This window comes from Rhopalosiphum maidis, chromosome 4 (genome assembly GCF_003676215.2).
Source record: "Rhopalosiphum maidis isolate BTI-1 chromosome 4, ASM367621v3, whole genome shotgun sequence".
In the NCBI taxonomy this organism is placed as follows: domain Eukaryota; kingdom Metazoa; phylum Arthropoda; class Insecta; order Hemiptera; family Aphididae; genus Rhopalosiphum; species Rhopalosiphum maidis.
The window spans coordinates 48,441,253-48,457,885 of NC_040880.1; the positions used below are offsets into that span (position 1 = coordinate 48,441,253).

Genomic DNA, 16,633 nt, shown 5'->3' on the forward strand with positions numbered 1-16,633 from the left:
TGAATAACATCGATATGTGTTACCTCTCGAAAAAAATAATGTATAACTACTGTGAGATCAAACTCAAAATACTAGGAGGTAACATAAATCAGCTGAATCGTTAAAAAAAACGAAGGCGTTCTATTATAAATTCAACAAATAATATTCATTAACTTTCGATAATACATAATTTGTTATACAGTCCAACAATTGTAAACAAATGTTTAATAGACATAACATAACATGTTGAAATGTAATATTAGGATAATATTGTATTTGTAATTTACACATATTACTAGCCTCTAGTAATCAATTCGTTTATTATTTTATATTTCAATGTATAACATAAATTTCAATTTTTTTTTTTTAAATAATTTTTATAACATTTCAACAAAATATTATAGTTTAATTTAATGTTATTTTAGTTAATTAAAATTGTAATTTTAATAGTAATAAATTGAAATACAACAGGACCAATAATTAAAATAATAATGATAACATGGTATTATATTATGTTAGAACAATAAATAGGGTTTTCGGTATAATATGCAGGTGTATGTACCTACTTTATTTGAATATTGAACTTAATAATAACAATGATAATAATATGTATTATATAAATTTATAACACAATTAATTGCTCCAAACTGAAGTAGCAATTTAAAAATGATAATTTCTGACTAGAAACCAAAACAGTTTAGAGCAGTTTAACAATTTACCACCACTAGAGGGTATCCGATATAATCAACACAATATTGGAAAAATGTTTAATATAGGTAATTAAATGTTAAGAATCTTTACAATTGAGTTTATATTACAGCGTAGGTGGTCAAAACGGTTTAAGTTGATGATTTATTTCTTTACACATAATACAATATAATTAAATTATATTTTACAATCGGAAGTAAAATTAAAAAATATTATTACATCGGCATTACCGGAAGTAATTCATAAATAAAACTATAATTTATACAGTGAATAAGTAATTTTTAAGTTTATCCTGAGCAAATTACAACTTATCTTACTGTTGAACATTATTTTTAACTTTATCCGTTTTGACTAACCCCACATTTGTAAATTTTTCTTTAACATTGTACAATTTATTTTTTTTATGAAAAAAATGACAAGCTTTAGTAGCAAATTTAATTATATTTACACATACCGATCATACGATTTTCCATTAAGTATGGATATACATATATATAGTTTAACAGTAAAACGCACTTAGCGAGTATTTAAAGCCTATATAACTATAATTTAAACAATTTAATAACGGAATAGTAGTCGAACCGGTCGACTTAAATTTCCAGCAGTAGCAGCAACAGCATAGCAAAAGCTCTATACATAAAAATGAAAATCATAAAAAAAAAATTTAATTTTCCCGTTTCAACACCTGTGAATTAGTAAAATGACTTATCTATATTGTTATGTATCATAAAACAATTCTAATGTCGGGTTACAGAGTTATTTTTATTTAATTCAATTTAATGATCCACTAAAACTGAACGGGCCAATTCATCGGTCACACATATATTAAATGTTGAGAGAACGTTTAAGCAACCTGTCATCATCAGCATTCACTTTTTGAAACCCGTTTAAAGAGTATTCAAGTTAAAAATACAAAATATTTTTACGGAAATTGTTTTAACAGATTTAAGCGAAATTAAAATACATTAAGCCTATGTTTTTTAATACATAATTTCATTGTGGTCTTTAAACGGGACGATGGTTTTCTGCCGACATTATCAAATGTATATATGTTACATGCCGTGACAAAGGCTATGCTATAACGTCGCGAAACAATGGTGTAAATAATAATATCATGTCGTTTCTTCCCGTAAAATAATAATAATGATAATGGTCTTGAAGGATTAAAACAGGGACATAACACTCGAGCGAAGCGAGTGAGGGTGGGCGAGCGTGTGTAATGTGTGTGTATTATCGACTGAAATATCGTTCTACGAATTTTACGACACCCTACAGCAGTATTATGCTCAGTCCTGGTCACAGTGAATCGCGTAAATCTCGGTCGCCATCTGTGGACATTGTGGGCCTCGCAAAGACCGATGACCGTTTATCGCCTATAACGCCAAGCATTCGAGCGCACATACACACACACACACACACACACATCACCCACACACACACATAAAAACACACAGAACTTATAACCTACACATGTACAACACACAAAAAACGCGCAATACTCACGAATTACAACAATGTAATAATAAGGCGTCGGATATTTAATATATTATACGTATTGTTTATGTAATAATAATAATAATAATAATAATAATTATAATAATAATGGATATTTATGTATGATAATGTGCGCATTTCATTATCTCCTATACGTAGTGCCGCAAATCATTTTGGTAAATGCCAACCGGAACTCGGGACTGAAAACGGTGTAGATGATCGGGTTTAGGGTGGAATTGAAGTAGCCCAACCACAGGAAGAAGCTGGAAACGTACTCGTTGATCACACAACCCTGGCACAGGGGCATGACCAGAGCCATGATGAAGAACGGTAGCCAGCACACGACAAACGCCCCAGTGATGATGGCCAACGTCTTGGCAGCTTTCCGTTCGCGTTTCGCCTCCAGCGACTCTTTCTTTTCGCGCTTCGTCTTCGGCCGAGGGGGCGCCGCGACGCACGCCCGATTCACGTTCATCTCGATGACCGTGTGCCGGCCGGCCGACGGGTCCGTGATGGTAGGCCCGTCGTCCTCGATCACCGGGGGCTGGAGCTGATTCTGGTGCTGGTGGTGGTGGTGTTGATGGTGGTGGTGGTGATGGTGCTGGTGTGTCGACGTAGCCCCGTGGTCGTGGTTCGTGGTGATCGTGAACGCGGTGGTCTTGTCTTCGCCGCCGCTTCCACCCACACTTCCGCCACCACTTCCGCTGCCGTTGCCTGCTTTCGATTGACCGCCACCGCCGCCACCGCCTCCACCGCCGTCTTGCGACGACTCGGGCATTGAACAGCTCGAATGACCGTCGATCAAACCTATGCTCGAGCACACGGCCGTCTCTTCCACTTCCTTCTTTTTCTTGATCCGCAGGAAAACGGCCTTCCGGAAGAAACCGCATTTTTTGGGCTCGGCCGAGGCGGCTGCGTCGTCCGCTGGCTTCTTCGACCTATAACACACACAAGAAAATCGGTGAAATCAAGAGCGTCTACTGAGAAATGCTATTCAAACTATGGGATATAATGGAAATCGGCGCTAGGATAATGTTATATAACTCGGCTAAAGTGCTTAGTAATCTCAAGACTGTGCTGGCGATTGCGCGCGTGACGTTCCATCGTTATTACCAATCCTATTTCAATGGCTATAATGCATGGTGTAATCCTGGGCCGTCCAAGTGCCCCCGATACCACAACCCACGTTGAATACAAAGGTCGAGTAGCGTTATAATACGTAATAGTATTACTCACTCAAAATATTTACGATCGATTCGTTAAACCCACCGGATAATCATTTGACATAGATGATTATTAAATGCTACTTCCACAAGATTATTCAATGCAAACCGAACGTGGGAGTAAATAAAATATACGATTTTTATCATACAAAACCATTTTCTTGGTACCTATTTGACTTCCACTCGTCGAGATAAAACTACTGACAATCATAATACATCCTAACGATTCGTAGAATTTATGTTTTTTTTCTACCGTACATCCTACCTTTTTTGAACGATCTAAAAATATACAATCGAATCACAGTAATGATATGCATATTTTAAGTTATAACAGTTTACAAGGATCAATTTTTGTATAATTTCATCATTTTTAAGCATAAATATTAGCAGTTTTTGATAGTTATAGATTTTTTTTTTTGAAAAGTATGATAAATTATATTTTTCAATTATTTAAATTGAATCGTGCGTAATGTAAACAAATCCTACTTCGTTCATTTAAATTCGTAGAGTATATGTCAAGCAACGGACCAAGTACATATTTCTTAATAATCCACTTTTCCTGAAACGTAATAGGTATGCATTGTATGTACGAGTATACTGGCATACTGCATAATTCATAGGATAGGCATTATAGAATGTGTCTACAATTTTGAAAAGTCTACATTCAAATCCTCACTCAATTTATCTTTCCTTAATTATTTAAATAATTTATTATTATTTCTAAGATAATTTAAATTGAAAATCAAATATACTATTATGTATTTTAATTTACGTAATGATTGATTACTAGTGATTATTATATTGTATTTGACATTATAATATTAAAATTATGGATTTTTTTTAATGTTAATAAAATATAAAACATAATAATATTTATCTAGGAACTGCACTTAAAATCTAAGAATCGCGTAACTAAGGACTTGTCATTTTTTTGACTTGTAAAATAATTAAAAATATATTAAAGTAGCAGTATATCTAAATTATAATTATGTGTATAGTTTTAAGTGTATCTATACAGTATAAATATTTTAACTTTTAATTAATAATAATAAAAATGTACACAGATGAATAATATTCAAGTTCAAGGATAATATACGTATATATTTTTTAAGTTTTATTATTTGTAATGTAACAAAACAAGTGAGATATATTTTCATCGATATAAAATTCAATGAGCAATAACTGCCCATATTGTCTCACATAAATTACGCCTATGTGGTTATAGGGTTCAATATTAATGATATTAATTTTATTTATTTTTTATTTTAGTAGAGTTATTTGTCGATAAAAATCCTATATGTATTATATTCTTGCTTAAAAGATTACTTTAATCCACACCATTTAAACTATACTCAATCACGTCTGCATTATAAGTTTTATCATACAAAGAACATCGAAAACACGCGGATAGGTCCAATGCTGTTGGAATGAAATGCAATTGAAAGTAATTCAAAACGATATATTATTTTTAACATTCCTGAACAGTGTTGTGCATCATCTAGATAAAAATAATTTTAATTATCTTTTTATCTCATCTATTTAAATAAAATGGTTATCTGGGATAAATTAACTAGATAATTTTGTTGTTTTTTTTTTTTTGTGAAAATTATATTATTTAAGTTTGTTATTGCTTTTTTTTATTGGATTTAACTTACAAGTTCTATTTGTAAATACCTTCAGTTTGAACGTATGAGTCTCATAGTATTTAACGCGTGTTGCCCGTGTAGCCGCGCGAAATATTGGCCCCCAATTAATACAAGCCTAATTGTGAAACTTTTTAAAATTATCTGTTTTTTATCTAGATAAAAATGGTTATCTTTTATCTATTATCTAGATAAATATTTAAAGTTTTATCAATTATCTTATCTAGATAATTTTTGCACAACACTGTTCCTGAAATATGTTGCGTGTGTTTCATACAATTAATTTTATATCAATACAAATATTTCATTTGATACTACATTTATTAAAATTTTACTTTGAATTTGAATGTTTTATCTTATTATATATTTTTTTTATATCGATTAGTTTTATAATCTAGACTTAAAAAGATTTATTTATTTTTATGTTAAATATCTAAAATATGTTATGATAATATAATAAATTTATAATTTGCAAATGTATAATGTATATAATGTGTATTATTATTTTCTCAAAATACATTTAATTAATTAAATCATATAATAATCGATCTAACCTCGAATGTTCTATCATAGCGTTCCTCTGAGCCCTTCTTCTGCGAATCCTTCTCCTGGCTATCTTAAATATCTTCCAATAAAGAAACAGGATGACCAGTAGAGGCAAGTAAAACGTTGAACATGTGGCAAATATCTGATAGCCAATGTCTTGACTGACCATACATCTCTGTTGAATATTGATACGATCCAGATAATCCGGGTCTTTCCAGCCAAACTGTGGAGCCAATGACACGACAAGTGCTACAAACCATACCACAATAATCATGCCCACTATTCTTCGACCGTTTCTCGTGTGTATATAATCAACATTAGTAACAGCCCAATATCTGAAAAACAAATACCATTAGTTTTCATAGTTAATGGATTATTATTTGCATACACTTTGTACTGCTTAATTAATTATTAAATATTCATTTACAAATATTAAATTATAAAAAATTTAATAAAAAAAATACATAAATATTTATTTAATAAATAATCAATAATAATTGTCTCACTCTCTATAGTCTACACACACATATATTTATACTATATTAATCATTTATTACTACAATACTATATTAAAAACATAGTATCATCTAAAAATCGAATTAATTGAGTTGTATGGGTTGTCCAAAATGTTTTTAAAAGTAAAATTATTTATTAAAAACACATCATATCAGAGGACAGAAATTAATACGAAAATGCTGTACATCAATTTGAGGATTAATAACAAAAGAAGAAAGAGGAATATTTTTATTTAATAAAAATAAACAAAAATAATATCCATTTAATGAAAATAAAAATATTTAGCGAAAGGAATAAAAAAAATACATGCATTTTTAGAATGAAACAATTGAATTTATAATTCATAGATATTTTAAATTTGACTAGGTAGTATGATTTTTAAATTTGAACGTATAATATAAAGTATGATATTAGATTGTATTGAAGCAACTAAATTACTTTAGGGCTTACAAAGATGTCAAACAGTAAATATTTTAATTTTTTCTCATTCTCGTGAGAGTATTAAAAAGGGTGTTAAATTGTTTAATAGGTTTTTATACATGAAATAGCAACCTTCTTTAAATATATCAAATCCTATTTTTTTTTTTAAAAAAAAACAGTATAATATTAAATGTAATTAAAGCGTCATGGAAGTAGAAATGGGTCCAAGGACAATTTAAGTAAATGTACCTACATAATTACAAATGATGCAAAGTATTACAATATAATATTGAGATTTCCACTGAGTAAGTGAGGCCTGGAGTGGAAATTAAGGGTAGGTATGTATTTTTAGATGACCCTTTCATACATGTTTTTTTATTTATATAGCTTTTCCCTACACGTTTAATCCTCTTTTCAAACGATGTCCAATAATTACCAGTGAGACTAAAATTATTCAACAGAGAAATATATATTCAGTGAACAATGAAAATCCTGCAAACATATTCTTTCTACTACATCCCTCCTCGTCGACTATCTAGCCACTTACGCTTCTGTCCTAATCGCCTTTGTAATCAACATGGACTTTCCTCATATTTTTTTTCTTTCAGCGGACCTAAATCATTTTGACGTGGTTTTTCCCTATTGTGTTTTATCATCAGATGTCATCGATTTTACGTTATTTCATTATTAGTATTTTAGATTTCGCGCGAAGTGTATAGGAATAGTGTTTTTTTTCCAATAGTTTTTTGATCAGTACAATTTTCTAAGTTATTTATTCCATAATTTTTAAAACATCTCTTGTGTAAGTTTTAGACAAATTCTATAATTTTTGAGTACTGATAGTATTTTTTTTTTTTGTTTTACTTCAAATAGTATTTTATGTTATAAATTATTAAAATATTTAGGTCATAATAATGTAAGTATTATTGTGTAATGAAAATAGATTGACGAGAATAAATATTTATTGTGTTACAATTATTTATATCAAATAGACATTTTTATATAGTTGTCGTATATTTAACAGTATAATGCATATACATTAATGTTTCGATGATAGAATTGATTTTTTACTGAAGATATAAGGATTATTAATATTACATACATACGTTTTGAAAAATAAATGCAATTAATTGATAAATACAACAATAAATAAATAACCCTTAATATTACTTCATTATTAGATTTTAATTAATTACTTAATATTAACGAAACCCTAAAGAAGGGAGTAAACCTCAAGTGATTAAAACAAAGATTTCTGCCAGATCCAACCCTGGATAAAAATGTGAAGGAATTATTCTTAAACTTAATACAAATTTACATAAAATCAATAACCTGGCACTTTTTTACACTGAGATGGTTTAGAAATGTTTATAAAATGCAATATTCATTGCATTACAATTAACAATGATAATTTAAAATTTTTACAGTGAAAAATATTCCTGGTAAATCTATAATAATTTATTCAACTTTTGTATATAATTTAAAAAAAAACTTTTTAATGATAAATACTTAAAACATAATACATAGCTTTATGTATTAAACATTTATTAACAAGCACAGCCTAAGATTAAAACATATTATTGTTTTCAATTTAATACCTACTATTTTTGTTTATATAATCTGTTTTTGTATTAACATTTGAGAACATTTTAGTTAGTTAAAAAAGGTGCATTTTTAATGCAATGGTCAGTTGGATTTATTGCCTTAAATGTCTATAATCACTAACTATAATGGATTTAATTTAATACCAGCGTTGATTTATTATATTTATTACTAGTTCACACATTTATAGTTGATCTAGGCGTTTAAAAATATTTTATTTCAAAGCGGTATTATATATATATTGATGGAAATAAAGTTTTTATATAAAAACAATTATTTAATTATTTATATATAAACGAAAAAAATATTTATAAGCGCACTCCGAACTTATAGTCAGTATGATTTATATTAGTTTATACAGTACCTACTTATCTGATTTATAAACATTAAATGTAAATGTATAATTTTATAATAAGACAGCAGTAATATTTTCTTGAACACCTTTATTATTTATATAAATTCAGTGTACAGCAATATTATGGTACATTGTTGATTTATGATTATAATATTTTATTTTTTATTTATACTCAAGATGGGTGAAATAGAAAGGTTAGGCTAGAATTTTTGTTGTCTCAATCATAAAATATTTATAATTTATAAACGTGAAGAAGAAAATATATATTTTTATTTCCTATTTTATTTATTATTCGAGAAAATAATGGGCTCCACTAAAGTATATGTAAAATAAAAACTATCCATAGGTACATAATACCATTATTTTCATCATTTCGAGTTGTACGAATAGAATAGTTTTAATATAATTTAATGTATTTATTAAACTAAAGTTTTCACAAAAATTATAATTATTTATCATAAATAATTTTTTTAAAGTAAACCGTGTAATTTATTTCTGGTTTAAAAATGTAGTGCCAACTTTTAAGCATTAAACCTATATCTTAGTATTTTTATTAATCAAAGAAGAGAGTGGAGAATTGCAGTTTTATATTGTTTTCATGTGGATTGTAGATGATACTTATATCTTTTAAATACTAAATGATTGCAAATATGAAATAATACACTGTTAGTAAAATAATTTTCTCAAATTATATTTTATTTATTTATTTATATATATATTAACGGGTGAAACCCTATACGACAATTTAAACAAAGAACAATTTAAAATATTTAGATAACATTATATAAGTTCAAACATGGTAATAATTCAATAATAATATGTTATAGATAAGATAAAATAAAAATAATAAAAGTAGTAACAATAATTTATAATATTATAATAAGTTATGATAAATGGTTCATTCATTGACCAACCGCATCATGCGATCAATAGGATTATTTTTTCCATAATTGACATTTTAATAGTTTTAAGTTTAAAATAGACTGTAGATTTTTTTTCAGTGGTGCATATTATGAAAAAATTACCTTATATATTGATTATAATTTATGTAATAATATAAGATTTAACATTCGAACAGTAATAATCTAATTAACAAATTATATTTGCTATTGACTTAAATATATTATTATTATATTTTAATTCCCAGTTGTAGAAATATTTCATTTTCCTCAAAAAAAATAATTTAATTATTTGTCGTGTTAATATTAAAATGATTTATATTGTACAAATATTTTAGAATTTCGGATAAAATAGTAATATTCTATTTAAATTAAATCTTTATCTAGTTGAATGGACATATCTGATTTATGACTTTCTATGTACAGAAAATGTTTGTAGTAAACTCCTCTGTAGTGAATTTTAAGACAATGTGATGTTTCTATAAACTTTCAAAAGCTTCTTTTAAGGAACTTCTTGATTTTAAGTAAAATAACATAAGTAAGATATTATGCGCGTGTTGAATGATACATCATCTATACAGATGGGTATAAAACATTTGATTCATGACAAAATGTTAATGCTTAGAAATGTATTGTGTAGTCATTTATAAATCGTATTCTTTTAAAATGTTCTCATATTAGCTTGGGAATTATAATTCATCATTTATTAATATAAATATAATTTATAGACTGTGGTAAACCCCTTAATCGTCCCTAACAGTCTAGAACTTCCTTGTTCACTATTCGATCCACATAGAAAGTAGAAAGAAGAAGTTTAAAAATTCCAGACAAGCTTTGAGCCCAACTGAAGATAGCACCAATAAATTATCCATATTTCTAAAACACATTGATACGTATAACTAGAAAAACCTACGTATTTATTCATATTATGTAGCATTAATATTTTTGTAAGCTAACAATCTAACTTGTTGAAGCTGCACCAAGAATAAAGAAAAATAATGTATATAATATGTTTAATAATTTAAATTAAATTAACTTATAAAATAATTAATTGCATAAAATAAAGATAAATTTACTGGAATCATATAAGAAAAAGTGAATTATTATTATTGTGAATGACTAATAATGACATTTTTTATATGAAATTTTGGATTAAAGAATTAGTATAATATAAATTTTACACCACAAATTATTATTTTATGGATTGTAATTAAAATATATTAAAAGATGAAGTTAAAATATTATTGCAATCATTATTTATTTATTATAATTTATTGTTATATTCATATAACGCATATAATATGTAGGTATTAAAAAGCAATTAGTATCCTTCAATAAAATAATCTACTGCAATTATTATCAATCAGATATTTTAAATAAAGATTATTATATATTATTTATAAACTAATTATCATTTCGTCTTTATAATACCTACTTTTATAAGATACCAAAATCTAAATCAACTTTTCTTGTAGATTTTGAGCTGAGCAATTAATAATGCTATTGCTTTATTTATGAGTTTTTTAATGGTTTTTTCCAGGATAAAAATTGCATGTGATAAACTTCTACAAACTGGAAATACAACTTCAATGATTCTATTTCAACGGAAAATTTCTCAATATTTTTCAAGAAAACAACAAAAAACTTTGACAAAATATTAAGTAATTATTTTTAAAGGAGATTTTTTACTGAAAATTGTTTTTTGAATAATAAAAAATACATTATAAATTGGTTGTAAGAGGTCAACCGTAACATTTTATTATTTTATTTAAAACATATTATGTTTATTTTTATTTTCATACAAAACCGTCTGGAAAACTTTCGTTATTTAAACTAATTTTACAACTGATTGAAGTATTTTCTATACTTTCTCAAAGTATCTAAATTTAAAAATACGCATTTTTAAATATTTTTTCTTTTTAATCATGGAAAATAAAATTATATAGGTAATAGTTGTACAATAATAATTTTTTTATGAGACTTATACCCATCTACAGTTCCAAATTTAAATTTCTTGTAAATATTTTAGTATAATAGACATTTAAAAATCATATCGTATTTTAAATCCAAATTGGTACAAACTTTAAAAAAATGGTTTTTTAGATTATTCAATTTAAAATTTTGTTTTTTGTTTTTTTGCTAATTAGGTAATGATATTTAAATAATTTATTTCAGAACCTGACTAGTCCAAATCTATAGTATTTTTCAACTATATGTGTTTATTTATTAATCTAAAACTCAAATGTCACAAAGTATATCAGTAAAAGCACATAACAATATATTAACTTAAATGTATCAGTATAACTAGCACTGTAACCAGTATTGTGTGCTACGTATATAATACTGTTACGTTTGTCCTGAGTAAATGTCTCGAGTAACCAGGGAGGGTACTCACATTTCATTATCATTGTAATACTGATAATATGTATCAAATGCTATAAGTTAGAGTTGTGATTTAACCATCATAAATTAAAAAATGAATTACAATTTTGAAAAAAAAAACATAACTTATTTTAAATGACATGAATTTATATAATACAATAGTTACAATAATTGTAGAGATTGTTTCATATAAAATATTATAAATAAAATAAAAATATATCAACGATGGGATACTCTCAAAACATACAATATAACAGTAAAAGATAGTTATTTGTTGTTTTTATAAATTATAATATTATTACGCTTAAGGCTTTTTGTACAAAAATTTGCTTCACTAGAAAACATTTCAAGTCTCATAAAATACTCAGTTCTTAATTTTTTATCATATTATTTTAATTAAATGTTATACTATGCAAGTTAAATTGAATTTGAAAATTCTATTTTCAAAATTTATTATAAGAGTCTATATTTACTAACACAATTTTTATTAGTATTTTAAAATATATTTTGCTTTATTATTTAAAATTAATTCAATGCAACTTAAATACATTTTTTTCTTTAAAATAAAAATAATATTATCAAAATTCAACATTATACGATGTGTGATAGTTTTTTTCCGAAAAAAAACTTTGTTAATTGAAACGGTTTGATTTTATTTTCCATACGGCTTATTGTATGACCACGCCCTACATAACGGCGCAACTAGAAATCGTCTGCGTTTTTAATCTTCATAAATAGTTTTTAAAAATGTAAAAGATTGCAAAAAACTAGTAAATATACCATACTGTTAAATTAAAAAAGTATATAATATGTATTATTATTTTTTAATGCTCTTCGATAAGTATGTGATAATTTCATTTTTATATTATTCATCCAGTTTACTTAAAAATAAAAATAAAATAGTTTATACTTTTCAGTATTTTATATGTTTAAATCATAATACTAAACGACGAAGAAATATTACATTTAAGTAAATATAATACCCCCCGACACTGAGCCACTCATAAAATATTGAATTTTTTTTTTATTACAGGAGTGAGATAATCGGAGTGAAAATAAAATTAATACATTACAATTCCCTCACCTTAAAAAAAAAAAAAACAAAACAAAACAAACAACATTAATTATTGTTTTTATCTTATCGTTTTTGGTACTCAATTTGATTTTATTTTTGATTTTTATAGTATAAATTTAATATTTTAGATATTTTTTTTGGTAAATTTAATAATACTATTATTAGATTCTTAAAAAAAAATTATTTTATCTAAAAAAACTTCTACTAATATTTTATTCAAATAATTAAATCAAAATTAAATTAACTATAGGTTTTAATAAAGATGATCTTAAATAATTAGGTACCTACGTGTACTTATCATTTGCGTACTTAATATGATGTATGTTATAAATTATTTGATAACAAAGTATACATTACCTATCAACAGCTATTGCAACTAGGTGAAGTATGGAAGCTGTACAACACAGTACATCACTTGAAGTCCACATGTCACATAGTTCTGGACCTAAAATCCATCCTCTGCTTATCTGTAAGAATAAAAGTATTTAATAATATTAATATGCTATTCAATTTACACAGATTAATGAAGTCAAAAAATGAATAGTTTATAATAAGATTTTACATCCATTATAATGTGAGTTTAAAGCAATTAATCATGCTTTGTAATTGTATTTAATCATACCTATTATCTAATAAATCACGAGTTAAATAGAATTTGTTAATATATAATATCTATTTTATGTATGTGGGATTGTTTTAAACTTTTATCTAAAATTACCATGAATAAATTAATTACAAACGATTTTCTTAAAAAGGAGACATTTTTAGTAAAAAAAAAAAAAAGAAATACAGAAATTACTAATTTGAATAATAATTTATTTAAAAGAATTCACTATTGTTGAATTAAACTTGTTTTAAAAGAATAATATATTCAAGTAGAGTGTAAAAATATATTTAAATATATTTTAATATATTTTTCTTAAATATATTTATCTTCAATTTGTGTTATGCTAAAATTTGTGAAATTAATACGGGTTACATGTACGATGCACATGTTGGCATTTGTTTTATAATATACTATCTATTTTTAGTAATTGTATAATTTAATTAAAGTTATACGATTAGCATTAGGTTAAAATGAATCTAAAAATCAGTTGAAAAATGATAATCATTTTTGTTTTATTAAAATACAACAACATTTATTGTAGGTTACTAGTTTACGATTATTTCCTTTTGAAATTTACTCGTCTTACAGTATTTTTATTTTGCGCATAACTTATAATGGTTATGAGATTGATTAAACAATGGGTATATATTTCTTTCGAGTGTTTTTATTGATTTAACGTTTTAAAACTTTCAACCAGAACAAAATTGTAAGTACCTTTATATATATATTATATATCTACCAACGTAATACATTCATCAAGGCAAAGCGCAATACTATGGAAGAATCGGGCTGCCGTTAAATCCGGACGCTTTGTATTATCGTGTAAACACGGTGAAACGGAATGATTCGATACAAATCCCACTATTATTAAAAACAATGAACAACTGATTTGACTTTCCAAACGTGTTAATGATTTTCTTTAGCAAAAACTAGCTGAAATCCTTTCATTCATACCGAGAAACTAATGGATTGTTATAAGAATAATATTTTTTTTCCAACACAGGTACCTATGTATTAGAAGAACAGCTGTTGTAATATTATTAAATCCCACTATTTTCCTATTCAATTTAACATAATATCACATTTCCATAAACAAATACCAATTTAATACACCAAATAAATTGATTGACTTGTTTAGTTATTCGTCGAGAGAGCATTACTATTTACGTGTTTCCGAGAAAAAGGGTTTACTAATATAATAATAATACATTTTGAGAATTTATAAAATGTTTGAACTAGCTTCATAATAATATACTAGCGGCATTTAAATAGTTTACAGCGATATTCATTGTTGAAGTACAAAATATGTGGAATTTAAAGCCAAAAGTTGTACTGGCTTAGATTTTATGGTAGGTATATTAGGTTTTGTAGTACCTATTGGATAACGGTTAATATAAATTGTTCACTATAATACATACATACATACATATACATATACTATAAATTACAACTGAAATTTATTTTGAATAATATCTTATGTTTTGAAAATTTTATTACATAAACACAATCAAGGGTGTACCCTATTAATGATTATCACTATACCATAATATTATTATATTCCATTACGTACAAAGCACTCTGTTACTGATTTAAAAAATTAATATTTCAAGGTTTTTTTAAATGTTTATTAACGTATTAGATTTTGATTAAAAAAATAAACTGTCCTTTACACTTGTTATTGCACAACATTTTTAAAATTTTTATCATAAATTTTGTAATAAATTATTTATGAGCTTGATTTTCCTGAAAATGAAAAAGTTGAGCTATTAATTTTATTAGAATAATTTTAAGTATTTTATAATTCTGTACTTGAATTATTAATTTAAATACAAATTAAACTCTTACCAGGTTTTAAAATAGCTTTATCAAATATTTAAATAATGTGATACAACCGTTTCATATAATATGTGCCTTTTCAAGTTCCAGTAACTACTTCAATAGTAGTGTAATAATTTTAAAAAAATGTGAATAAAAAAATTAAAAACATGTAATTTACATGAATAAATCGTATGTTATAACTTATAGGTTATAATAAACAGTTTTTTTTATAATAATAATATATACGCGATAAAGCGTATGATTCAAATTTGGAATGTGTTACACACCTTTTTACTATGTTAACAGTCTATCAATTTATTCGTTGCACAATTTTCAATGGCTTAAAATTTTAAAATCTGTATGAAAATAAATACAATAAATAAATACATTATCATTCTGCTCTTATTGCACTTGGATCTGTTTTGGTATGTTTTTATGATTGGTTTACGATTATTTAACATAAAATATTTCGGGCCTAGCTGAATGGTATATAGTTTATACATTTATATTTTATATCATCATATGCAATGTAGGTAATGGAAAAAGCAACATAGGTACAAATATACAGAAAAAGGCATATTAAAAAAAAAATTATAATATTATTGTATCATATTTTTTTTCCAACAGTAAATCTTTGTGTTCATATTGAAATGGTTGTTTATACAAAAAATAAAATAAAATAAAAATAGATAAAACCATGATAGTACCAAATGTTCTAAAGTTTATGATAACAATATAATATTATTTGATATTTAATACTTATACTTATCGATTCGTTGAATAAATGTTTTATTGTTTAAGATAAAAATATGTATACAATACATTGCATAGTACTAGGAAAATTAAATTCATGGTACATAAATGTCACATTTGCTTACAAGACTTGTAAATTTAATGTTTGACCTGATTTTAAATTACAAACAGTACTTTTTAACCTAAAAAGTTACAAAACATAAAGTCTTATTAAAAATAATAGTAATATTAATGGTCAATATCTATCAAATAGTTTTACTTTTGTAGCTTGAGGAAATTATTGTCAATATAAACTCAGTAATAATAACGATGATAATAAAATAGAATCCAGTAGAATGTCAATAGAAGTTATGGGTGTGTCCTGTATTTAATATCTTGTATTTTCGTTATGTTTTTAACATAATCTTCGAGGCATAATAGAAGCTGAAATTAGCTTATTATTTTAAAGATTGACGACTCCCATGAAACCAATTTCCTTTGGAATCCTCCAATTTTCTTTTCTGAGGAAATTGCATTTCATCAACACTCTATTCGAAAAAGAAATCATTTACTATTGGGTGAACTTTTATATATATATAGATAAAAACAATTTCAGTTTTTATAATTTTTAGTA

At 25.8% G+C, this 16,633-nt stretch overlaps 1 protein-coding gene across 1 annotated transcript in view; it reads right to left on the reverse strand.

Moving 5' to 3' along the window:
* Positions 1-458: 458 nt before the first annotated feature.
* Positions 459-16,633, reverse strand: part of LOC113557213 (5-hydroxytryptamine receptor) — a 187,523-nt gene continuing 171,348 nt past the window's right edge. Inside the window, exons 5-7 of the mRNA XM_026962598.1 lie at positions 13,200-13,309; positions 5,602-5,928; positions 459-3,119 (exon numbers count right to left, since the gene is read on the reverse strand). Coding sequence (XP_026818399.1) covers positions 2,324-3,119; positions 5,602-5,928; positions 13,200-13,309 — 1,233 coding nt within the window. The 3' untranslated portion in view covers positions 459-2,323. The remainder of the gene's footprint in view (positions 3,120-5,601; positions 5,929-13,199; positions 13,310-16,633) is intronic.